At 41.4% G+C, this 26,493-nt stretch overlaps 1 protein-coding gene across 6 annotated transcripts in view; it reads left to right on the top strand.

Moving 5' to 3' along the window:
* The window catches only part of ABHD5 (abhydrolase domain containing 5, lysophosphatidic acid acyltransferase), a 34,752-nt gene extending 33,157 nt beyond the window's left edge, over window positions 1-1,595 (top strand). For all 6 annotated transcript variants that reach the window (XM_081245453.1, XM_081245450.1, XM_081245448.1 and 3 more), the window contains 2 exons: window positions 467-653; window positions 1,244-1,595. In XM_081245453.1, the coding sequence (XP_081101579.1) occupies window positions 467-653; window positions 1,244-1,333 (277 nt within the window). In that variant the 3' untranslated portion in view covers window positions 1,334-1,595. The remainder of the gene's footprint in view (window positions 1-466; window positions 654-1,243) is intronic.
* The last annotated feature ends 24,898 nt before the right edge of the window (window positions 1,596-26,493 follow it).

Below are 26,493 nucleotides of genomic sequence, written 5' to 3' on the forward strand. Positions count from 1 at the left end.
AAGATGGCAAACATCAGAACAGGCAGAAAATTTTAAATATAAACAATACACAAAGAATATTTAAGCTGAATTTGTTCTTATCTTGGTGTTGGTTTTGCCATTGTAGGTAAAATGCTGGTGCGATGAACATGTGGAAAAGCTGCCTTGTAAATAAGTTAGAGTGAAAAAACATATTTCAGCTATCCCCACAGGAAATTTGATGATTTTATGATAGGGACTTAGGGTTGCATGTTTTGATTTGGAAGATGATCATTTTCTTTAGAGTTTAAAGCATCCTTGTTTATCTAGTAAAAGCATATATCTTCTTTGGGGTTTGTTCCTTACATTTCCTAGTAAATTATTTTCTGTGTAAGCTGCGGTTTTTCTTAAAAGGGGGAGAAGCTAAATATGAGTGTGTTTTGATAGAGGTGGGAGTGTGATACGTACTTATCCCCCAGAATCATACATATGATTTTCTCCCTTTAAGTGGTGAGACTGCGTTCAGAAATATGACTGTCCCATACGGATGGGCAAAAAGACCAATGCTGCAGCGAATTGGTAAAATGCACCCGGACATTCCAGTTTCTGTGATCTATGGCGCCCGATCCTGCATAGATGGCAATTCTGGCACCAGCATCCAGTCATTACGACCACATTCGTATGTGAAGACGATCGTAAGTGTGTGGTTTATTTTTGGCTTATAGTTGTAGGCGAAGTCTGTTCTGTTATCTTTGCTTTCAGTGAGATTTCAGGTCATCCCTGTGCTTTCACATCGAAGCTATACCTGCAGCCTTGGTCAGAGACCTGCTGTCACTTGTGACGGGGGCAGGGTTTGACCCATCCAAATCTTCAAGTCCAGACAGCGAATCCCCATCCTTAGGCCCTTGTCTGTCCTAGAGCCACAGCATCTCCACAGTGGGAGAGACTGAATGAGGGACAGACAGGTCCAATAGCACTGCGACCACCTCCCAAGGCAGCACATTCTTACTTTGTTCAGTGTTTCTGTTGGCCCTATTGTTAGAGGTCAATTTAGAATGTTATTTTTGCATATGAAAATTTTAGTAAGGTTCACTGGATCTTCTCTTTATTCTTAGATCCTTTATTTGATGAAGTATATAATAGTTACTACAGATCAGTATTGCTTTTTCTTTTGTGTTTTATATAGAGCTGTTCTCACTTTCATTGCTAAGTGTCTTTGTGTGTGTCATTGTGTTTTATTAGATGCTTTTACTCACTGACCATCTGACTGCTTTCCCTTTCCTAGGCCATTCTCGGAGCAGGGCATTATGTGTATGCAGATCAACCAGAAGACTTTAACCAGAAAGTGAAGGAGATCTGTGACACTGTGGACTGAGCACACTGCAGATGACGTGGGAAATGCACATGGCTAATACAGTTCCTCAGCAATAATTTACAGTCTGTGATGCAGAGTAAGGAATCTCACATGAGAACCAGGCAGTCTTCTTGACTCTACTTTCCCCATGTTTTCTTTATGAAGCTGCTAGCACATTTAAACCAGGTAGTGCCTTCTAGAAGAATGATTTTCCTTCCTCCAAAATCAAAATACACAAGAGTCTCCAAATCTAGTAGCTTTAATAAAAGGTTATTTGTCCCTCTGCTGTACTGAAATATTGTAATTTTTCAACTGAAGTTTTTATTTCTATCTAACTTTGCTATATCAAGTATTTTTTATATGGCAGTCTGTATTGCCAATTTTAAAAAGTGATTCCTGGGTTTATTATTTTATATGATGTAAAGGTGCACCTTATTTTCCTTGCTTATATATACCATGTCTAATAACTGATAGAGTTAAACAAAACTCGGTGTGTTTTTATTTAAAAATTTGTCACTTTCTTAGAATGCTTCACTTTGTTTTTGAAATGGAGTGTTGAGACAGGGTTTTGGTTAAAAAGATGGGAGTTGATTTCTAGCATTGATTTTTCTTTTTTTCCTCTGTTCTCTATTTAAGCCTGCAAAGCCATGTTCACCGTTCTAAATGTGATCCATCCTTAAGTATTTCAAGTACTGAAAAGCCTTAACTGAAAGTCTATCCTATTTTCCCCCATTAATACTCTTATTCTTTTCTTTGAGCCAGCATGCAGCAGAAGGAACAGATTTCCTCACTGAGGAGTCATTAAGACTGTTACCTTCCAGTAAGCCAAATCATATATTTTCATCTAACTCTTGTAGATGGGTGCTAAAACTGGATTACATTTTTACCACTAAAATATAAAAATCGGTGGTGCTGTTGTATCTCATGGCACCAGAAGTCAGCTAGTACTTGGGGTTTTTTTTGTTTTGTTTTTTTAAGAGTTTTGTGTTGATTAAATAACTTACATACTTGAAGTTATATTACAAAAATTCTGCAAGGTTGATTGAACTATTTGACAGTAACTACCATCAAGTGTAGCACTTTCTTGCTGTTTTTAATACAAGGAAAGCTTCTCTGAAACTGTGAAAAAACTCCATGTGGTAACTGGCTACTACTGAGAAGACCCTCTGCAAAAGAAAGTTGAATAGGATGGTCACCAGCAAGTCATCTTTGCCTTATGTTTTGCTTAATGTTGCTTGTCTAGGAGAAAGGTGGTTATGTAAATAAAAACAGTGAACTAGAGCAAATAATTATTTCATAGTTTTTTTTTTTTTTTTTTTTTTTTTTTTTTTTTTTTTGCGGTACGCGGGCCTCTCACTGTTGTGGCCTCTCCCGTTGCGGGGCACAGGCTCCGGACGCGCAGGCTCAGCGGCCATGGCTCACGGGCCCAGCCGCTCCGCGGCATATGGGATCCTCCCAGACCGGGGCACGAACCCGTATCCCCTGCATCGGCAGGCGGACTCTCAACCACTGCGCCACCAGGGAGGCCCTATTTCATAGTTTTGATTGTTGCATTTAAAAAATGATTAATTAGGAAATATTTAGTTGTTAGGAAATGTAAGGTTGTATCACTGTTGATTAACTGTGAGGAAGACGAATGTTCTGTTTTCAACAATATCTCCCCTGGCCAAAAAATAGGCACATTTCACTGAAGCATGACAAGTAGCTTCCCAGTGAGCAATTTGTCTCAGCTGTGGGATGGACTAGGTTAGTGCAGAAGGTAACAGGAGAGCCAAGTCAGATTTCTCTACCTTGAGAATAAAAGTAGTCTTTACTTTTTTAGTTTGTGTCTTGGATGGCCAGATTCAAGCCTATAAGTGGTGCAGATAATTTGGGTCATTTTTGGTGTTTTTATTTGACACACTCTCCAGTCTCTCTTAATTTTCCTTTGCTGGGTGAGTGACAGTTTTCAGTCGTACAGGAGGGTTTCTGCACAGGAAACGTGGTCTCAGACCTTAGAGGGAAGTTACTAGGTTCACTTAGTAGATGGGGCTTCTAGCCATAGATGTGCGAAGTGATTCAGGGAAAAGATGTACACAGGTGTCAAGTGGAACTTATTTTCCTAACAACTAATTTTGGTTTCTTTGAAAAATATTGCCATAATTCTTTTTAAAAGGTGAATTTTACCTTGGGCTATTGTATATGTAATTTTGTGAAGATTGAGCCTACACAGAAGGTCCCAATCCTTGAATTCTGAAAATAGAGTGGGTCCTAAATGTTTTCTTTAAAAAAAAAAAAAATCTACTTCAGTATTTGATCTTTGCTAAATTATGTACAACGTACTTTATTTTACAGAAAATAAAGGAAGGAGGGTAACACTACTAGATATTATAACATACTATAAAAAATTGAGAAAAAGTCCAGGAATTTAGTATATGATAAAGGAATCATCTTACTGGTGGAGAAAAAGACTTAAAAAACAGTGTCGAGACAAATGTGGTTAAGCACCTGGAAGACAGTAAAATTGAATCCATTTCTCACACTCTACAGAAGGATAAAATCCAAGTGGATTAGAGACCCAACTGTAAAAATGAAATCTTCTAAGTAACTGGAAGAAACCGTAGGTGAATTCCTTTATGATCTGAGAGTGGGGAAAACATTCCTATGACTGAAAATCCAGAAGCAATAAAAGGAGAAGTTTATATCTAACCGAGAGAGATTTAGATAGCCAAAACAAGTGAAGTTAAAAAGTAAATAATAAACTGGCAAAAATGTTTGCAACATTTATCACAAAGGGCTAATATAGCCCTAATATGCGAAGAATTTCTAAACTTTGAAAAGAACCAGAAAGAACGGGCAAAAAGATACAGACAAGGACTTCCCTGCTGACGCAGTGGGTAGGATTCCATGCTCCCAATGCAGGGGGCCCGGGTTCGATCCCTGGTCAGGGAACTAGATCCCACATGCATGCCACAGCTGAGAGTACGCATGCCACAATTAAGGAGCCAGCAAGCCGCAACAAGGGAGCCCGCCTGCCGCAACTAAGACCCAGTACAACCAAATAAATAAATAAATAAGATATGGACAGTTCATAGAAAATAAATTGCAAATAAGTAGCTCTTAAACATATGAAGATATGCATAATAAGAGAAATGCAAATTAAAACTACTGAGATACCATTTCTTGCCTGTTGGATTGTGAAAAGTCCAAGTTACACAGTGCACTCTGTTAGTGAGACAGTGGGGAAACAAGCACTCCAGAAAGTACAGATTCCTGTGGATAGAATTTGTTAATAACTATCAAAATTAAATATGAGTTTATCCCTCAACCAACAGTCTCACTTCTAAAAATCTATCTGAGGTGTACTGGTAAAAATATGAGATGCTGTATGCACAAAGACCTTCATTACAGTGCTATTTATAGCAGCCAAAGAGTGGAAGCCACCCAAATCTTCATCTAGAGGGGATTGATGGAAGAAACCTGGCACATACATACAGTGGAATACTGCACAGCTGTTAAAAAAAAAAATGAGGGAACATCTCCAGGAGGGAAGAGGGAGAAGGCTGTAGAACCACACACACATGGAGACACATCTCAGTTGGTTTCTAATCTTATTTGTGAGGATTCTGCCAGTTGAATGCCTGAAAAGGGAGGTGGGATGGCCTTCGGATTGTACCAGCTTAGCTGGCATTGCTAACCAACTGTTGCAGGCTCTGAAAATAAAAACTATCTTGAACTCCTGCCCCCTATCCCCCCCCACCAAAAATGCTGTCCTGGAGTCCTCTTCAGAGTAGAGGAAGTGAAAGTGAAGAGCAGGTTTGTTGTGCTACCTGATTGTGTAAGAAAGGAGGAGACAAATGAAAAAACGAGCATGCATTTACTTATGTTAAAAAAAAAAAAAAGAGGGGCTTCCCTGGTGGCGCAGTGGTTGAGAGTCCACCTGCTGATGCAGGGGACACGGGTTCGTGCCCCGATCCAGGAGGATTCCACATGCCGCAGAGCAGCTGGGCCCATGAGCCATGGCCGCTGAGCCTGCGCGTCCGGAGCCTGTGCTCCGCAACGGGAGAGGCCACAACAGTGAGAGGCCCGCGTACTGCAAAAAAAAAAAGAAAGAAAAAGAAAAATGGAAGGATTAATTACATCAATAACTAATAAATCAGTTCCCTTGGGAGTGGTGGTAGGGAGCTGGCCAGAGATGGCACCTAGGTCTGTATCTTGTTTTATACTTTTTACTTTGGGACCCAGTCAGTGTTTTCTATAATTAAAAAAGCAACTCTTAAAACTAAAACTTAACTATCTATCAAATTAGTGGTGTAACCACACACAGAACGATTACTTCAAGTGACTTTAAAGCCCAGCATTTGTCTGCACTTTCCTAATGGAATATATACTGTGAACTACAATGAAAACTTAAACTGCATTTAGTATTTTTATTTTCAGCAATGATATTGGTGGTGTCCTTTTGAAACTCTATGTATTTACGTATGATAAAGCAAATATTAAGTCAAAGGAAGTAAGAGCCAAGATTTTTAGTACAAGAAAGAAGAGATACAAGAATAAAATTAAGTAAAAACCCTGTAATTGTATATTTCAATTGGAAGTACCAGCAAAATACAGTGATTTATTTTTCCTAAAAAATACATGTTGCATAGCTTTATCCACTGAAAAGTCCTAGAAGCAATCACAAGTCAGTGGCAAGGCATACCCTAGCACCAAGACTGTCCCATTAGAAGGGGCAGGGAAGGGACAAGATGAGGCTGGACCATCTTGTGTCTGAAAGCAAGGAAGCAATCAGAGTAAGGTCATGTCAAAAGGACCCAGGAGCCAACTGGAAGGGGCTTCCATTGGCCAAAGATGGAACAATTTGAGCATCAAAAAGAATAACAATTGACATGAAATATATAAAAATCTATGAGGTCATAATGATAGTTTTAAAAAAATCTATTAGTCACCTTTGGAGATTATTAGGGCACCAACTTACTATTTTGAAAATTAACTGGAAAAATGAAGTATTTATCCTGATTTCTTTGTGTATCAGGTTAACCTGATAAGAGAACGTTTTTCACTTAAGAATCATAACTAAATGCCAGAGAATTGATAGGATTAGGAAATCACCCTATTTAGTAACAATATGTTACTAAATAACCAATAGATCACTGAAGAAATCAGAGGAAATCAACAAATACCTAGAGACAAATTACAACAAAAACACGATGATCCAAAACCTGTGGGATGCAGCAAAAGCAGTTCTAAAGGGAAGTTTATAGCAGTACAGTCCAACCTCAAGAAACAAGAAAAATCTCAAACAATCTAACCTTACACCTAAAGGAACTAGCGAAAGAACAAACAAATCCCAAAGTATGTAGAAAAAAAGAAATCATAACGATCAGAGCAGAAATAAATGAAATAGAAACAAAACAATAGCAAAAATCAATAAAACTAAAAGATGGTTCTTTGAGAAGATAAACAAAATTGATAAACCTTTAGCCAAACTCATCAAGAAAAAGAGGGAGAGGACTCAAATCAATAATATTAGAAATGAAAAAGGAGAAGTTACAACAGACACTGCGGATATACGAAGCATCGTAAGAGACTACTACAAGCAACTCTTTGCCAGTAAGATGAACAGCCTGGAAGAAGTGGACGAGTTTTTAGAAAGGTATAACCTTCCAAGACTGAACCAGGAAAAAATAGAAAATATGAACAGACCAGTCACAAGTAATGAAATTGAAACTGTGATTAAAAATCTTCTAACAAACAAAAATACGGGACCAGATGGCTTCACAGATGAATTCTGTCAAACATTTTGAGAAGAGCTAACACCCATCCTTCTCAAATTCTTCCAAAACATTGCAGAGGAAAGAACACTCCCAAACTCATTCTACGAGGCCATCATCACCGTGATACCAAAGCCAGACAAAGATGTCACAAAAAAAAGAAAACTACAGGCCAATAACACTGATGAACATAGATGCAAAAATCCTCAATAAAATGCTAGCAAACAGAATCCAACAACTCCAACAGCACGTTAAAAGGATCATATACCATGATCAACTGGGATTTATCCCAGGGATGCAAGGATTCTTCAATATACGCAAATCAGTCAATGTGATACACCATATTAACAAACTGAACAATAAAAACCACATGATCATGTCAATAGATGCAGAAAAAGCTTTTGACAAAATTCAACACCCATTTATGATAAAAACTCTCCAGAAAGTGGGCATAGAGGAACCTACCTCAACATAATAAAGGCCATATACAACAGACCACAGCAAACATCATTCTCAATGGTGAAAAACTGAAACCATTTCCTTTAAGATCAGGAACAAGACAAGGATGTCCACTCTCACCAGTATTATTCAACATCGTTTTGGAAGTCCTAGCCACAGCAATCAGAGAAGAAAAAGAAATAAAAGGAATAGAAATTGGAAAAGACGTAAAACTGTCACTGTTTGCAGATGACATGATACTATACATAGAGAATCCTAAAAATGTCACCAGAAAACTACTAGAGCTAATCAATGAATTCGGTAAAGTTGCAGGATACAAAATTAATGCACAGAAATCTCTGGCATTCCTATACACTAACAACAAAAGGTCAGAAAGAGAAATTAAGGAAACAATCCCATTCACCACTGTAACAAAAAAAATAAAGTACCTAGGAATAAACCTACCTAAGGAGGTAAAAGACCTGTACTTAGAAAACTATAAGACACTGATGAAAGAAATCAAGGATGACACAAAGAGATGGAGAGATATACCATGTTCTTGGATTGAAGGAATCAACATTGTGAAAATGACTATACTACCCAAAGCAATCTACAGATTCAGTGCAGTCCCTATCAAATCAGCAACGGCATTTTGTATAAAACTAGAACAAAAAATCTTAAAACAAAAAATCTTAAAACTTAAAAAGACCCCAAATAGCCAAAGCAATCTTGAGGGAAAAAAACGGAGCTGGGGCTTCCCTGGTGGTGCAGTGGTTGAGAGTCTGCCTGCCGATGCAGGGGACACAGGTTTGTGCCCCAGTGTGGGAAGATCCCACATGCCGCGGAGTGGCTGGGCCCATGAGCCATGGCCACTGAGCCTGTGTGTCCGGAGCCTGTGCTCAGCAATGGGAGAGACCACAACAGTGAGAGGCCTGCGTACTGCAAAAAAAAAAAAAAAAAAAAAAAACGGAGCTGGAGGAATCAGACTCCCTGACTTCAGACTATACTACAAAGCTACAGTAATCAAGACAACATGGTACTGGCACAAAAACAGAAACATAGATCAATGGAACAGGATATAAAGGCCAGAGATAAACCGACGCACCTATGGTCAACTAATCTGTGACAAAGGAGGGAAGGCTATACAATGGAGAAAAGACAGTCTCTTCAATAAGTGGTGCTAATATATACGATGGAATATTATTCAGCCATAAGAAAAAACGAAATTGAGTTACTTGTAGTGAGGTAGATGGACCTAGAGTCTGTCATACAGAGTGAAGTAAGTCAGAAAGGGAAAAACAAATACCGTATGCTAATACATACATATGGAATCTAAAAAAAAACACCAAGTTCTGAAGAACCTAGGGGCAGGACAGGAATAAAGACGCAGATGTAGAGAATGGGCTTGAGGACACGGGGAGGGGGAAGGGTAAGCTGGGACAAAGTAAGAGAGTGGCATGGACATATATACACTACCAAATGTAAAATAGATAGCTAGTGAGAAGCAGCCGCATAGCACAGGGACATCAGCTCGGTGCTTTGTGTCCATCTACAGGGGTGAGATAGGGAGGGTGGGAGGGAAACGCAAGAGGGAGGGAATATGGGGATATATGTATACATATAGCTGATTCACTTTGTTATACTGCAGAAACTAACACAACGTTGTAAAGCAATTATACTCCAATAAAGATGTAAAAAAAAAAAAGGGGTGCTGGGAAAACTGTACAGCTATATGTAAAAGAATGAAATTCAAACACTCCCTAACACCATACACAAAAATACACTAAAAATGGATTAAAGACCTAAACGTAAGACCGGACACTATAAAACTCTTAGAGGAAAACATAGGAGCAAGATCTTTTTTGACCCACCTCCTAGAGTAATGGAAATAAAAACAAATAAACAAATGGGACCTAATGAAACTCAAAAGCTTTTGCATAGCAAAGGAAACTATAAACAAGACAAAAAGACAGACCTCAGAGTGGGAGAAAATATTTGAAAACGAATCAACAGACAAAGGATTAATCTCTAAAATATATAAACAGTTCATGCAGCTCAATATTGAAAAAACAACCCAATCAAAAAATGGGCAGAAGACCACTTAATAGACATCTCTCCAAAGAAGACATACAGATGGCCAACAGGCACATGAAAATCTGCTCAACATCACTAATTATTAGAGAAATGCAAATCAAAACTACAATGAGGTATCACCTCACACCAGTTAGAATGGGCATCATCAGAAAATCTACAAACAACAAATGCTGGAGAGAGAGTGGAGAAAAGGGAACCCTCTTGCACTGTTGGTGGAATGTAAATTGATACAGCCACTGTGGAGAACAGTATGGAGGTTCCTTAAAAAACTAAAAATAGAATTACCATATGATCCAGCAATCCCACTACTGGGCATATACTCAGAGAAAACCATAATTCAAAAAGACACATGCACCCCAATGTTCATTGCAGCACTATTTACAATAGCCAGGTCATGGAAGCAATCTAAATGCTCATCAACAGACGAGTGGATAAAGAAGATGTGGCACATATATACAATGGTAAATAGCCATAAAAAGGAACAAAATTGGGTCATTTGTAGAGACGTGGATGGACCTAGAGACTGTCATACAGAGTGAAGTAAGTCAGAAAGAGAAAAACAAATACTGTATATTAACGCATATATGTGGAATCTAGAAAAATGGTACAGATGAACTGTTTGCGAGGCAGAAATAGAGACACAGATGTAGAGAACAAATGTATGGACACCAAGGGGGGGAAATGGGGGGAGGGGGTGGTGGCAGTGGGATGAATTGGGAGATGGGGATTGACATATATACACTAAGATACACAAAATGGATAACTAATAACCTGCTGTGTAATAAGTAAAATAAAATTCGAAAAACTAAATAATTTTAAAAAATCATAACTAAATGCCAGAGAATTGATAGGATTAGGAAATCACCCTTTTGTCACCTGTAGTGAAATAATGGATCTAGGCTGCTGAAAGTATTAAGTAAAAAATTTATGGGAGTGGCTTCCCTGGTGGCGCAGTGGTTGGGAATCTGCCTGCCAATGCAGGGGACACCGGTTTGAGCCCTGGTCCGGGAAGATCCCACATGCTGCAGAGCAATTAAGCCCATGCGCCACAACTACTGAGCCTGCGATCTAGAGCCCGTGCTGCACAGCAAGAGAAGCCACCGCAGTGAGAAGCCCACGCACCGCAGCGAAGAGTGGCCCCCACTCGCCACAACTAGAGAAAGCCCGTGCGCAGCAACAAAGACCCAACGCTGCCAAAAATAAATAAATTAAATAAATTTTAAAAAAATTTATGGGAAATGTTTTATTGAATGGCTCAGGTTGATAACATCTGAACCCAGTGATCAACCTTAGCATTACTAAAAAAGGAACAACCAGAAGTTACATGCCTCTGACATGTTGCAATAGCAGCAACCCAACACCATCCATGATGAATTGTTGCCCAAAACAAAATAGAACCAGAATCTAAGCAAGCCTTTTACATCTTAACGATCAATTTGTGAAAGCATGGGCTACTGAGGAACATGTTAAACAACAGGCTTAATCCAGAATGTGGGAAAGTCCACAGGACAAATAATCCATTTTATTCAACAAATTGAATGTGTAAAACAAAGATGGTGGTGGTGGGACTTAAAGATTGGAGAAACTTAATGGACTTGTTTGGATCCTGATTTGAACAAAACCAACCTAAAAAGACATTTTGGGGAACAATTAGAGGAGAATTTAAGACGGATTGGATATCAGATGATATTAAGGAATTATTAATTTCACTGGGTGAAATAATGGTATAGTGACTATGTGTTGTCTTTTTTAAAGCTCTTATTTGTTAGAGATACATACTAAGTATTTGTGGTTAAAATTATGACTGGGATTTACTTGAAAATATTCCAAGAAGGAAAAGGTAGGGGACAGGAAATAGAGAAAATGAGCAGAATGTTATGTTTGAAGCTGAGTGAGATACAAAGGAGTTTATTATTCTATTTCCTTTACTTTTATGCATGCTTGACAATTTCCATAATAGAAATTTAAAGAGTAAAAGAGAATGGGAGAATGAGGGAGATTGGAAGTTGCCAGTATAGACAACTTTTTTTTTTTTTTTAGGAGTAAAGAAAGAGCAGAAAAGTATGTAATAGCTGGTAGGGGAACCTTATGATTAACTTGGCAGAGAGGGGGAAAATGATGATGCAGGAGAGAATGGTTGGAGGGATGTATTAGCAAGGCTAAGGGCAACTAGGAACTCCCACACACTGCTGGTGGGACTGTAAATAGGTAATCACCACTTTGAAAAATAATTTGCAATATATTGTAAAGCTATATGTGCCCCATACTACTTGACACGGCACTTTCGTTTCCAGTATTCAGTCCCACAAATACAACAGCACCAGTGTGCCAAGACAGCTACAAGATGTTCACTGCAGCACTGTAAGATTAAAAATCTGGAACCCGATATATGACTGATTAAATTCCACACTGGAATATTATGCAGCCTTAAAAATGAGGTGGATCTCAATATATACATGTATCAAATCATCATATTGTACACTTTAAACTTACTCATGTTATATGTCAATAAGATTGCAGTAAATGGAATGTATGAGATAGGTCTATCTATAAGTGACAATATGGAAAATTTCCAGAATATCTTTAATGGAAAAAAACAAAGGGGAAACCCCCCAAAATTCAGAATAGTATTTCATATATATATATATATATATATATATACATACACAGACATATAAATATATGTATACAGAATACACTTACCGTGTACTCATATATATAGACATTTTGAGGAGGGTAAACATGTACGTGAGTTTGTTAATAATGATTAGCTTTGAAGGGGACAGTTTGTTCTGTTGTATATGCTTTTATAAATTTTGGATCCTTGCGCATTCTTTGTTTTAATAAAATCCCTATAAAGTATAGAAAAAGTCTTGTTTACATATGAAATAGTTAAGAAAATAACTGAAGGGGCTTACTGGCTCGGTGTTCTGTGTGGATGTGTAGACCCAGACTGGGGGGCGAGGGACAGGTGTTCAGAGTATGGAAGGCTGTAAGTCTCAGTAATTTAAATTGTTGAAAATTGAGCTATAAAGTTATAACTGGTCTTTGTTTGACCTAAGATAGAAACACAGTCCCAACTTGAAACTGCCCTCTTCATTTGCTCTCTTTTGCTTAAACTTGTTGAAAGGGTGACCTGAATTAGAATATCTGTCTCCCAGTTGGAAACCAGACTTAAGTGCAGGTCTTCCCTCTAACCCTTACTCTTTTCACCTTTCCTCACAGCCCTCCTCTTTCAAATAAGTCCTGACGGGCAGCAGAGAAAGGCTTTATTGATAATGTTGCTATTTGGTGTTAAGTGATGGGGCTTTTTCTTCTCTTTTTATTGAGGGAGTGGGAGTTGGGTGTGTAATTTATAAGTACTTTTGTGCATGATCTGTCTCTCCCTTTTCACACCCCTACAATTCTCTAAAGGGGCAAACAGCCTTCCCTCTGCCTTGGATTCTGAAGTGTTCCTGTTTGTCTCATCCCAGCCCTGGCCAGATACTTTTCTTTGATTTTTAATTTTTTTTATTAAAAGATACCAATATGAGATTAAAACAAAAAAAATCTCCATATCTATGAAGCTCTACCTCTATTTCTGTCTCTCCCCATCTCATATGCACTCCTGTATTTCTCTTGCTACTTCCTTTAAAACCAATCTTTAGAAAAAATTTTGTAACATTATACTTAATTAGAACTAGAATATCTTTTTTTTCTGTAGCCTGGCTTTTAGGATTACTTAATTAGATTAGCTCCCAGATTTAAAATTGAAAAACACTCTTATCAAGTAGTTTACTAAATAAATGGGTAAAGAATTTTATTCAACCATATAGTTTAATCCTTAAAAAAATTTCTGTTTACTCACTTAAGGCTTAGAGAGTTTCCATGAAGTGGCCATTAATGGTTTGAAAATTTAGAATAACCCAAGCCTTTTTCCTTATTAAACATTGAATCCATTTTGAGAGAAGGGTGACTTAGCTGACAGATGTGAGGGCTGAGAGTTATAAATCGGGTTTGTCACACTGTATGACTTGGGACACTTGTTTTGAAGACAGGTATGAAAAGCTAAATGACTGGGCCCATGTCCTCCTTGGTAAAATTAGACGTATTGGTCACAGTGACCAGGGTGGGGGGATTAAGTGCATTACAGACATTACTGCTATGTTTGTTGTGTTCATTATGAGCTATTTCCTAGTTTTTACCTGTGAGTGTTTTTATAATTGGAAGTTACAGCAATGGAAACAATGTTGAGACTAAGATGCCAGACACAAATGATTGGTATTTTGGGCTTCCCTGGTGGTGCAGTGGTTGAGAGTCCGCCTGCTGATGCAGGGGACATGGGTCTGTGCCCCGGTCCGGGAAGATCCCGCATGCCACGGAGCGGCTGGGCCCGTGAGCCATGGCTGCTGAGCCTGCGCGTCCGGAGCCTGTGCTCCACAACGGGAGAGGCCACAACAGTGAGAGGCCCGCGTACGCGCCCCCCCCCCAAAAAAAAAAAAAGATTGGTATTTCACCTTCCTGTGCCAACCAGCTTGCTATATTTCTGCAGATTTGCAAAAACTCCAACAGATCTTTAACCTACATCTGTTCAAGTCTTGAAAATGCTGCTTTCCATGGGGTGGGGTGGGCAGGGTTCGGGGGATATGGAGGGGAAAATATGGCAGAGGGAGGCCTTGTGCTGACGTGCAGGAGACTACCGAGGGACCAGTGTCCTGTCTCTGTGTGACGGGACATATCCTAAAAGTTTTCAGTGATGATCTTAAGAAGGGAAGTATCTCCTCTGTGTCTCCAAGTGACTTCTCAGCTTCCCGTGGCCAGCACGAAAAATGTGGGCAGCTGACACATCTTCCTTTGCAGACAGACACCGTCTCTTCAAGTGCAGTCTGTTTCAGCCAACATCTGAGCATGCGGTATGGACTACATCAGCTCTCAGAGCAGTGAGGCTCCAACTCTGCTCGAGTCATCGAAGCTCATTTTTTTGTTGTTTTGTTTTGTTTTCTTTTGTTTTTTACATCTTTATTGGAGTATAATTGCTTTACAATGGTGTGTTAGTTTCTGCTTTATAACAAAGTGACTCAGTTATACATATACACATGTTCCCATATCTCCTCCCTCTTGCGTCTCCCTCCCTCCCACCCTCCCTATCTCACCCCTCTAGGTGGTCACAAAGCACCGAGCTGATCTCCCTGTGCTATGTGGCTGCTTCCCACTAGCTATCTATTTTACGTTTGGTAGTGTATATATGTCCATGCCACTCTCTCACTTTGTCACTTTTGACAGTGCAGAGTTGAGGCCCTACCCCCAGGGGATGCTGATGCTGCAGATCTGTGGGTGTGGCCTGGAAATTTACACTTTGACATCCTCACCCCCACCCCCAATACATCTGACACAGGAGTGTTGGTTTTTTGTTTGGTTTATCAGGCAGTTAATTTGATTGGACTCAAACTGCTACAAACGCTGTCTCTTGGTGGCAGCTGAAATCTCAGTTCAGTCATTGTATCCTTAGCTACAGTCTGGCCCTTACAGCCAGCCTGAAATTTGGGCAGAGATTATATCCAGACTTTGAGGTTCCCTTCTCTGGTTCTCCCCTTTCCAGGACTCCCTGTCATTTTGCAGTGACCTTGCTTGCCCTGAACTCTCTGGTTCTTGAAGCCAGAAAGACTGCTCGTTGTCTCCCAGAGTTCTGGGCCCTGGGTTGTGACATTCCCTCAGGCTAAGAGCTGTGAAAATGCCGTCCTCTACTCCAAGTATCAAGTTCCTTCCTGACTCTGCTTGCCTTTGATCATTCTCTAGTGCTTTCAGAGTATTGTTTCTTGGTCTTGTCCAGTTTATAGTTGTTATAGGTGGGTTTATTGGTCCCCAGTAGGATCTTCCCCAGCTCTTCTGGAAGTGGAACTCTTGGATCAGACTTTGAGATCACCGTTGTCTAGTGTTTCTTTTGTACAAGCTTGAGACCTGGCTAGGAAGAGCCTTGTATCACTGAAAGACAAAATTGCATCTTATTTCTGTACTTAGCAATCTGTGGAGAGTTCACTTTACTGTAGAAATGTCAACAAGAATTAGCCAAAGCAGGAAATGTGGTGTGGTATTTGTACTGCTTTTAGAGAGTTTGGCCCAAAACTAGCTGAGATGAAAACCAAATATAGTTTGCAGTCAATATCCCGTCTGGAAACTGCCATTTCTACCTCATCTCCCTAAAGTAGCTTCGTTTTAATCCTTTCTATCTTTAGCTTTTGCTGGCCTCATAGGCCTTGCTTACCATGCCCACCAGTGGCTCCAGAGCTTGCAGTGTTTTGTTGGCCCATGATTTCTGAGTCCTTTGCCCTCTCTAGAATTATATTTCTCATACTTATGGCTGGAGCCATGCTGGTTCACTGTCATCTAGTAGCCATAGTGCTGTACATTTCTACTAAGCCAACAAAACCAAAGTGCTTAAATTCTTAAGAAATGCCAAATTCTCATAAATCAGGAAGGTTTGGACAACTTCAGATAGTAAAGTACCCCAGTATTCTGCATTGCCCAGAACCCCATGGCACCAACTGTAGAATGAGATTAATGAAATCTTTTTAGTCTGGAAGTCAGCAAAACTCTTGAGGGATGAATGCTTTTAAACTTCTGCATTGCTGATGGAAACGATTCATAATTCTCTAAACTAACCCGTAAGAACCCTAAGAAGTAATGCTCCTGACACATTCCCTCCATGTCTCCACTCCCTGATGCTGGTAAAGAAGGAATCTGGAAATAATAAGCTGGCTCTTCTAAGGGGTTTGTTTACTAAAATAATGGAATTTATGTACTAATATAATATGGAATTCTGTGAATCACAGTCCTGTGACCTGTGAATTGGAGCTCTGACATCCAGCTCATCCTTTATTCATCTTTGGCTTGTGGGGACAGGAGCCAGCCAGCCATTAAGGCAGGTGTCACACACATACCTATTGAGCAGCCTCCACTATCAGTGACACAGCTGAGAGCCAAGGAAGAGGAATCAGGCCTGAGGGCTCAAAATGGACACCACCAAGACTTGCACATAAAGCCCTGGATGTCCGAAGATGCAGAGACCCTCCCTCAGCATTCGAGCAGCTGGCATTCTCACCACACTTCCAAGCGGCTCTTTTTAAATCTGATGTGTGGCTTTAATCCACATAAAAGCAAGGATTTCCTGTTTCCTAGCCTGTTTTCTGGGAGAGAGTCAACAGCAAAGAGTAAGTTGGTTCATTTAAAAATATAAGCTTTTTATGTTTTCATGGCAGCTCTAACCATCATGGCCTTGGATGGAGCTCCCAAGAGATCCACTCTCTTGGTAAAGCAGTAGGTCCCCTCCCTGTAAATGAGGAGTTAAAAGAATGTTCAGTGGTGGTGACCTCATGATGAGCTTGGCAGAGAATATACAATTAGGAACCTGATGTTTTTGAGGAATGGAAAGATGGTCATCTCAGAGGACTGGAGGAAGATGGGGGTCCTGTGGATGAGAATGGGGAAAGCACAGCACTTTTATAAAGGTGCCACAAGTACCTTACCTCATCCTAACTATCTGTTCTGGGTACCGCATAAGATTTTGGATTTCATTCTAAGGACAATATATAGATGTGGAAGTATATGGGGAAGGTGGAGGATGGAACCAGGTACATTTGAAAGGTATCTCCATTTTCAAAAGGAGGAAAATGAAGCTCAGAGAGGTTAAATGACTTGCCCAAAGTCATACAGCTAAAGAGTGGTCAGCCAGGACGTTGGAACCAAAATAGTCTCATTCCCTTTAGAGTTTTTTCATTTGGACTTCCTTCTGCGTAATGTTGCCAAATATTATAAATAATGTGCAGGTTTGCCCTGCCGTGTGTGTGTGAGTGGGCAAGATCTTTACAGAAAACTAAAGACAGGACAAAGGTCATTTGATTAGCTAAGTTTTGATCTAGATCTCACAAAACTGCCAGCACCCGAGTGAGGCAGAAGTACGTAGGTATTTTCAGAATGATTACAAGTTTCTCTATGGTAGAAGGTGCTCAAACGAATATTATAACAGTACAGGCCACATTCAGCACAATGAGTAAGGTGTACACCCTCTCCTACTGGGTCATAAGCTCTTCGGGAATCTATTTCTGCTTATCATTCTTTTGTGTGCTTTTGTTAACTTACTGTAAGATAAACATATTGCATTGTTGCAAAGGGAGAGGGATTGCATCTGGCCTGGGGGGATCAGAAAACTGGAAAAGGGAGGTGGCATAAGAAGCTGGTGTTAAGAAGCCAGTGTTTAAATACTATTCATCTTTCATAAGAACTAACGTTTATGGAGCACTAATAGTGTGCTCGAAGCTTCGCAACATTGTTTTATTTAAGCCTGATAACGTTGTTTTATTTAACCCTGGGGAAATATACAGTTATTTCACAGATGTAACTTGTTAGAGCAGATGCTACTGATGACAGTGCCCATGTGGCTTTTGGTGAGTCAGCTTCTACTGGCATGGCTGTCAGCTGGTTCACCCTGACCTTTCTATTGAGGAGTACTGTTGGCTGACAGAGAAGCCTTGCTTGGAGATGTAATCTGGAAGGCAAAGTCAAGGAAATCTGACAAAGAGATAAGAAATAGGAAAAACACAAGCTGATGAGAGGTATGAATATTGGAGTTCCCGGATCTATCGTCCATCTAATAAACATTCCAGAAGGAGAGACTTTAAAATTTTTCTATTTTAATAGGGAATAGAAAATAGTGGGGTTTTTTTGTTTGTTTTGTTTTGTTTTTTTAAAGTGAATTGCTTTGACGTGCCCCCAGGTTGTGAGAAGCAATAACGGGGGAAAAAGTCACACACAGACATCACCTAGTAAGTTTCAGCCTCTTAAAGATGCCAAAGATCCTTGGCTAAGGATAAAGCGAAAATCCTACAAGTTTCGAGAGGGAGACATACCCGTGAAGTTTCAACAAATAGACTGGCATCTGATTGCTTGTCCTCAAAGTGGGAGTTATCTACAAAATTCAGAAGGAAAATGATTCTGAACCTAGAATTTCTGTGCCCAGTTTACTATCATTAAGTGTGAGAACAAAATAACAATGTCCTTGAACATGCAAAATGCCAGACTGGATTGGATGTATAATTTTGGGGACACAGTGCAAAATGAAAATGTGGGTCCCCTTGTTTAAAAATGTTAAGAATTTTAAGATGACAATATCAGAACATTAAACCAAGTGTGAGGCTCTTCTGAATGCAGGGCCTCAGGCAACTACCCAGGTTCATATGACCATGACAATCCCCTGGACCTAGAAAGCTTACCACCTGTGAGCTCTTTCTGGAAAAAAGAAAAATTAATTAAAAAAAAAAGGTGAGGGGGGAATTCCCTGGCGGTCCAGTGGTTAGGACTTGGTGCTTTCAACTGCCATGGCCCCGGATTCAGTCCCTGGTTGGGGAACCAAGATCTTATAAGCCATGTGGCGCAGCCAAGAAAAAAAAGTGAGGAAATAAACAGGACAAAACACCAAAATACCCTCCCAGTAAAACTTCTAAGTCCTCTGTGGGTCATAGTTTGCCAACCCCTGATTTAGAGTCATATGACATAGGTGAATCAGGAGGGGTCAGGGTGAGACAGGAAGTGTGAAGGATTAGGGTTAGCAGGGCATTGCCTCATTCACCTCAGGCTGTGTAAATGGCACCCCATGGAGTTGTGCAGTGCACAGACTCTACAACCGTACATGATAGTCCTGAGGGTAAGATTAAAAGAAAACAAACCTTCCAATCTAGACTGTCCTACCCTAGGAATGGCTAAGTGCTGAGGCCCTAGACAGCACCCTGTTCCTTGGTGGGGTGGGAATGACAGATTGTGAAAGGGCCTTGGAAAAGGAAAGTAGGGGTGGGGTGGGGCCCCTCACTTGCTGAAAGGTAATGCACTTCCAAGAATATCAGGTTCTCAGCAGTTGTCAGGATCGTGCAATGTATTACTTCCCAGAGGATGACGAAGGCAGACCCACCCGGTGACCTGGTCTCATGGAATTTGGCCTCCCTGCTTTGTAGGGCCTGTCCAGCTCTGTTCCACCGTGGAAGCAGGGTCAGCAGTACAGAAGGAAAACCCTCGTGAGGCAGAATCATGCATCTCAGAAAGGACTAAGAAGGTCATCGTTCTCACTTTCCTGGAACTCCGTTCCTGGGCTCCTGGGCCAGTTGGACACACAGTTGTGCAGTAAAGCCAAGGTAAACTTTGGCCACTCCTGACAGCAGCTGCTCCAGCAGGTCAAGAGCAGGACAAGGTACAGGAGAGAGATTAAAGTGGTTGCTGCTTTCAGCGGGTTTGACTAAGGCTGGGTAAGAAAGATGCAAAACTCATTCGTCTGACAAGTTCCAGGCTGTTGGCAAAGACCATCACGAGAAGTTCTGCTCTGGACAGGGGAGTTTGCCCAGCAAGTGCTGGGACAAGGGTGCCGTGCTCGGGAGTTGGGGGATAAATGAGGCAAGGCTGGAGAAATGGACTTGGAGTAGTCACAAAAGGAGAAGTTAGAGCAAGGGAGGTCCTGGTGGGAGATGGGGAAGGCCACTGCTTTGCCAGGGTCTGGCCTGCTTGGCAGGACCATGGGCATCACCTAACAAAGGAAAAACACAGGCCTGGCTCTGGTGAAAACAGCAGCATCTCCACCAGCTGCTTTTAAAATCCTGATCTTGGCTGTGGAGCTGGGGATCCATTATGCGGCAATAGCATTCACATGGCTCACCCAGAAAATCAACTCAAACTTCTCATCTCTTGCTTTGACTCAAGTCCCCATGGGTGTCCTGCTCCGGAGCTGGCTGTGTACTCAGGGGTTGAATGAGTTGCTCAGGAAAGTTTATGAATTGAATAACACCAGGATGAGTAACCAGAAGTAGTTTTCTAAAAAAGATCTGCAGAGAAAGAAGACCACTCACAGGTTCTGAGACCTGTATAGGTGGGTTGCTTCCTGGAGATCAATGAATGCACTGGATTGAAGGTTTTTGAAACTGGTAATGTAGCAGAACGACCTCAGGGTCTTGTTAAAAGTTCTGAGGCCCAGACTACGGAATCAGATTCTCTTGGCAGGGAGGCCAAAAATCTGGATCCGACGAGTTTCCTGGGTGCTTTAAACATACAGCCTGGTTTGGAAATCCAAACATAGGGGACCTCCAGGGATTATTACTGTCCCTAGAGCAGAGCTGAAATGACTGCCCCAAGCTGCCCACGCTGCCCCGCTGCTCCTGTCTCATGTGCCTGACTGTGCTACAGTCCAGAAGAGGGAAACCAGGAGCGCTTGGTTAGGACATAGTACCTGCCTCCAGAAGCCCCCAGTGCAATGTTTAAATCATGGCACCAGCTACATGCCCCTCCACAGGCAGATAAAAAGTTAGGGAATCCAGCCCTTGAATGGAGTAAATATGGCAAAGCAGGAAAGTGATTAAGAGTTGTCTTCCCAGTGTGCAATGGCTGCAAACAGCAGCCTCCTTAATAGTGTATGGAGCCTGTTGCCCTAAGGGACCTTGGAAACAGCCCTTTCCAGTGGACACCATGACTGGCATGCTGTCCCCAGTCTAGGCTCCAGACGCGTATGCGAGGTACCTTTGGAAAGCCCCAGGGTGCAGTGGCCAGAGTCCACATTGGCCAAGTCATAATGTCCATCCTCACCAAGCTGCAGAACAAGGAGCATGTGATTGAGGCCCTCCACAGGGCCAAGGTCAAGTTCCCTGGCTGCCAGAAGATCCACATCTCCAAGAAGTGGCGATTTACTGAGTTTAATGCAGGTGAATTTGAAAACGTGGTGGCAGAAAAGCAGCTCACCCTGGATGGCTGTGGCATCATATACATCCCTAATCGTGGCCTTCTATGGCAGGCCGTGCGCTCGCAAGAGCCTTGGTGCTGTCCCCTCCTTACTCGTGCCCACCAATAAATCCTACTTTCTTGTCAAAAAATTAAAAAGAAGAGTTGTCTTGCTGTTTTGGTGGTGGTGGTGGTGGTGGTGTTTGTTTTGTTTTGTTTTGTTTTTCATTGATGTTGATGAAAATCCAAAGGAGCCATGGCAGGCCACTCTCAAAGGCAATTGGTACAAGGGATCATTCACTTATATCTGCACATGTTTAAAATTCCATCAGCAAAGTCATAAAGCATATAGAAAAGAGAAAGGAAAGGGAATTAAAGCTTCTAATGGAAGAATAAGAAAATACGCTAAAATACGCAGAATGAATATGGTGATTAAGGACGCGAAGTCAGAATAACTGTGCCTATATTCTAGTGGTCAGTACTGAAGATACAAATATATAACTAGACACACAAACTAGAAATACATTTTAGGTTAAAATGAAAATTTGTGCTGATGGAAAGAGGATTAAGATCTAGAAAATCATCCAGACAGAGCTTTTTTTTTTAAGCAGATCAAAGTTATCAGACTCTTCAATGTTTGGTAGACTCCTCCAGTGAAATGCAGAGGCCTGGAGATCTTTGTGGGGAGCTTTGTGGTTACAAATTCAACTTCTTTAATGGTTGAATGGTCCTCTAACCATTAGAGAAATTGAATTCAGAGTTCAAAATTTCCTGAAAAAATAAATCTCTTCTGGTTTCAGCTCTGACATGTAAAGAATCTGGAAGTCATTACTCCCATCCTTAAGAAAAAGCTTTAAAAAACTGAAAGTCGGTGACTTTTCTTGGACCCATCACAGAACTGAGGTCACAGGGCAAACAGCCACTTCAGAACCTGGACAGACAGGCAAATCCAAAGAATCACAGCCAAGATCTGTTTACCTGGGGCAGAAGCAAATGGTGAACTGGGGCAAATGGTCTTCAAAGATAGAATAGACAAAAGGATACTGTCTTTAGCAGATAAAGGGCTGACACCCATGATGGGGAGAACATACAGACCCCAGAGAGAACGTGAGCAAAGACCATGGATAGGCAAGAGGAGACATAAAAATGCTCAAAACAGTTGTGGGAATAAGTTCAAATTCACTAACGATGAAAGAAAAGCAAATTAAACCCCCGAGATAGGTTTCCTAAATTCTCTCCAAGCTGGCTGGAGCAAAGACTCTCTCTGGTGGCCACATCACACTGTTACATCCTTTCTGGAAGGCAGTTTAGCAGCTGATGTCAAGAACCTTAAAACACTGTGTACCCTTTTGCCTAGGAACTCCAACTCTAGGAAACTGCCATGAGAAAAACAGTTGGGGTCAAAGGCTCACACCCAAACATGTTTGCCTCACACTACAGTGATAAGGAAATGCCAGAATATGCAAAATGCTGGCAAGGAGCGGGTGTGTAAACAATTCATGGTATCTATTAAAATGAATGTGGAGAATCCACTAAAATTCCAATTAGAAAACGTTCTTGATGATAGGATAAAATGCTTATGGTGCTGTCTAAAGGGGAACAAAGAATACAAATTTGTATAAATCACATATTTTCACCTGCACTTAAAAAAAAAGCAGTCGAAAGGAAACATACAAAATATTAAAAGAGTTTATGTCTGGGCGAGAGCTGGCAGGGAGATTGGAAAATAGAGATAAATATTCTTAAAACTAGAATTTCAATATAAACAAGCAATTTTATGTTCAAGACTTCTACAAATCGTTTTGTTGAGCTTAAAAACCTTTTTTGGACTATAAAAGTACATCAACTCAATGAAAGTTAATTAACGAACAATGTGCTGAAATAATTAAACTGATAAGAAAACTCATGGAATTTTCTAAAAGCCCTGACTACTTACTGTGATTATGTAAATTGTACATGACAGAGAAAATTATTTTAGTGATAGGAGGAAAGGGAGAGGGGGATGGACCATGAGCCTATGTCAAAACCAGTGTGTGTGTGTGATGTAGGGTTTGTGTGATTCATTTATGTAATCACATCGAAGAGCAGTTCTTTCTCCATTTTTCTATCCCTTTAAAAATATTTTAAACACAGAAAAGACAGAATAATATAACCTACTCCTAGATTCAACACGTTAGCATTTTGCTACGTTCAGATTCTTTTATTTTTTAAATTAATTTATTTTTAATTAATTAATTAATTTATTTATGGCTGCGTTGGGTCTTCGTTGCTGTGCACGGGCTTTCTCTAGTTGCGGCGAGCGGGGGCTACTCTTCATTGCGGTGCGCGGGCTTCTTGTTGCGGTGGCTTCTCTTGTTGCAGAGCACGGGCTCTAGGCGCACGGGCTTCAGTAATTGTGGCTCGTGGGCTCTAGAGTGCAGGCTCAGTAGTTGTGTCTCACAGGCTTAGTTGCTCTGCGGCATGTGGGATCTTCCTGGACCAGGACTTGAACCCGTGTCCCCTGCATTGGCAGGCGGATTCTTAACCACTGCGCCACCAGGGAAGTTCCCAGATTCTTTTATTTTTAAGGAAATAAACATGGACATATTTGAATTCCCTCCTTAAAACCCTGCCCCCTCCAGTTCATTCTCTCCATCCCACCCGCCTCTTGTCACACTCACCGCTGTTCATTCACTGCATTCTTATCCTATGAGAGAAGCAGTTGTCAGAATTGTAGCCATGAACTTCATTTATTTGTGCATCCAGTACAGCAGAGGTTTCCCCCACCATAAGCCTGTCCAGGCAGCCTCTGCCTGGCCAGGTGGCTCCCTGCTGTGAGCCTGTGACTGTGTCCCTCAAAGGGCACCCCCCTCCCAGTCAGAGGCCCTGGACACTCTTCCTGCTCAGCCCCATGGGCTGTGTGACCTGAGAAAGTTTTCACTGTAGGACAGCCTCTTCCTTGGTACCAGAGACATCCAGGCTGTGATTTGTGGTCCCTTCGGGCTTGAGAGTAGGAAGCTAGGCAGCATCTCTGGGTCCCTCCCCACATCGCAGCCTGTTTTTCTAGCCTTCCTTTTCGTCTTTCCTATGCTGACTCTCAGAAGTGTTACCCATATTTCATCCTTTGGGATCTGCGATGGTGGAGGAAGCAGACACGTGGAGGGCAGTGAAGAGCTGGGGGCTGTTACTGTCTGTCCGCAGGGTGCTTTACTCACTAGCAGCTGCTGGGTTCACTCATCAAAGATTTATTGAGCCCCTGTTCTATAGGAAGCACTGTTCCAGGCTTGGGCAGACACAGACTCAGCTTCTATCTTGATGAGCTGCCTCTTCCTGCTGTAATAAATTACTGAAAACTTGTGGTTTAAAACAACACAAACGTACTGCCTTATGATTCTGAAGGTGAGAAGTCTAAAATCAAGGTGTGGGCAGGCCTGGTTCCTTCTCAAGGCCTCAGGGGAGAATCTGTTATTAGCCTTTTCCATCTTCTAGAGGCCACCCGCATTCCTTGGCTTGTGGCCCCATCCTCCATCTTCAAAGTGTAACCCATCACTCCAACCCTGATCTGTCCTCCCATCTCCTTTTTCTGATCTCTGACTCTCCTGCATCTCTTTTATGAGGAGCCTTGGGATTACATTGCCCCCCCCCACCCCGCCAATAATCCAGGCTAATCGCCCCATCTCAAGAGCCTTAACTTGATCACACCTGCAAAGCCCCTTTGCCACTAAGGTAACATATTCACAGGTCCTGGAATTTAGATGTGGACAGCTTGAAGTGGGGGGATCAATCTACCTACCACACTGTCCCTGTGGCAGTTTTCACTTGTGATTAGTTGTTAAGTCATAGCAAATGCAGAGGGAGGAGAGGTGGAGAGCCTCAACAGGGAGGTCAGAGCCCTCCCCAAGGAAGCGACGCTTATGCCAAGACTGGGAGGCTAAGGTATATTGAACATTTGCAGAGGGAACAGCCCCTGCAGAGGCCAGGCAGCAGGATGAGGCCGGGTGGGTGGGGGTAGGGTGGGGGGAATGATGAACTGTCTGAAGCCTGATAGGTCAGGAGGAGGGGGTGGCTTGAGATGAGGTCAAAGGGGGAGGCTGGGGCCAGACAGTCCAGGCCTAGGGATTTGGTTAAAAGATATTTTTCTTACTATTAGTGGAGATGTGTAAACAGGGGATGACTGACTGACTTATTTTTGAAAGTCCCCTCTGGCTCTATTGTATGGAGATGACCCTGGGGAGGGTATTCTGACCTTGCCCTGTGTGATGGAGAATAAGGGCTCCCCCAAAGATAGTCATGTCTTAGAGAAAGACAAATATCACATGGTATCGCTTATATGCGGAATCTAAAAAACGGACACAAATGAACTTATTTACAAAACAGAAACAGACTCGCGGACTTAGAGAAGGAACTTATGGCTTACCGGGGGGAAGGATCGGGGGGAGGGATAGTTAGGGAGTTTGGGATTGACATGTACACACTACTATATTTAAAATGGATAACCAACAAGGACCCATAGTATAGCACAGGAAACTCTACTCAATATTATGTAACAACCTAAATGGGAAAAGAATTTGAAAAAGAATAGGCACATGCATATGTATAACTGAATCACTTTGCTGTACACCTGAAACTAACACATTTTTAATCAACTATAATCCAATATAAAATAAAACGTTTAAGAAAAAAAAGTATGTATATGTATAACTGAATCACTTTGCTATACAGCAGAAATTAACACAACATTGTAAATCAACTATACTTCAATAAAATAAATTTTAAAAAATCATTAAAAAAAAAGGCCATGTCTTAATCCCTGAAACCTGTGGATGTACTGTTACATGGTCAGGGGGAATTGAGTGGCAGATGGATAAGTTGCTAATCAGCTGACCTTAAAATAGGGAGAGTGGCCTGCATGACCCCATGACCGAGGTGGGCCCTGAGGTCTTTAAATGTGGGAGAGGGAGGCAGGTGAGTCAGCATCACAGTGATGTAAGGAAGACTCAACTAGCTACTGCTGGCTTTGAAGGCAGAGGACAGGGCTTCGAGCCAAGGAGAACAGCAGCCTCCAGAAGCTGGAAAGGCGAGGAAATGAATCCTCCCCTTGAGCCTCTGGGAAGGAGCATAACCTTACGGACATCTTAATCTTGGTCTAGAGAGATCATTTTGGACTTCTGAACTCCAAAACTAGAAGAC

This window comes from Mesoplodon bidens (assembly GCF_964165515.1).
Source record: "Mesoplodon bidens genome assembly, chromosome: 10".
In the NCBI taxonomy this organism is placed as follows: domain Eukaryota; kingdom Metazoa; phylum Chordata; class Mammalia; order Artiodactyla; family Ziphiidae; genus Mesoplodon; species Mesoplodon bidens.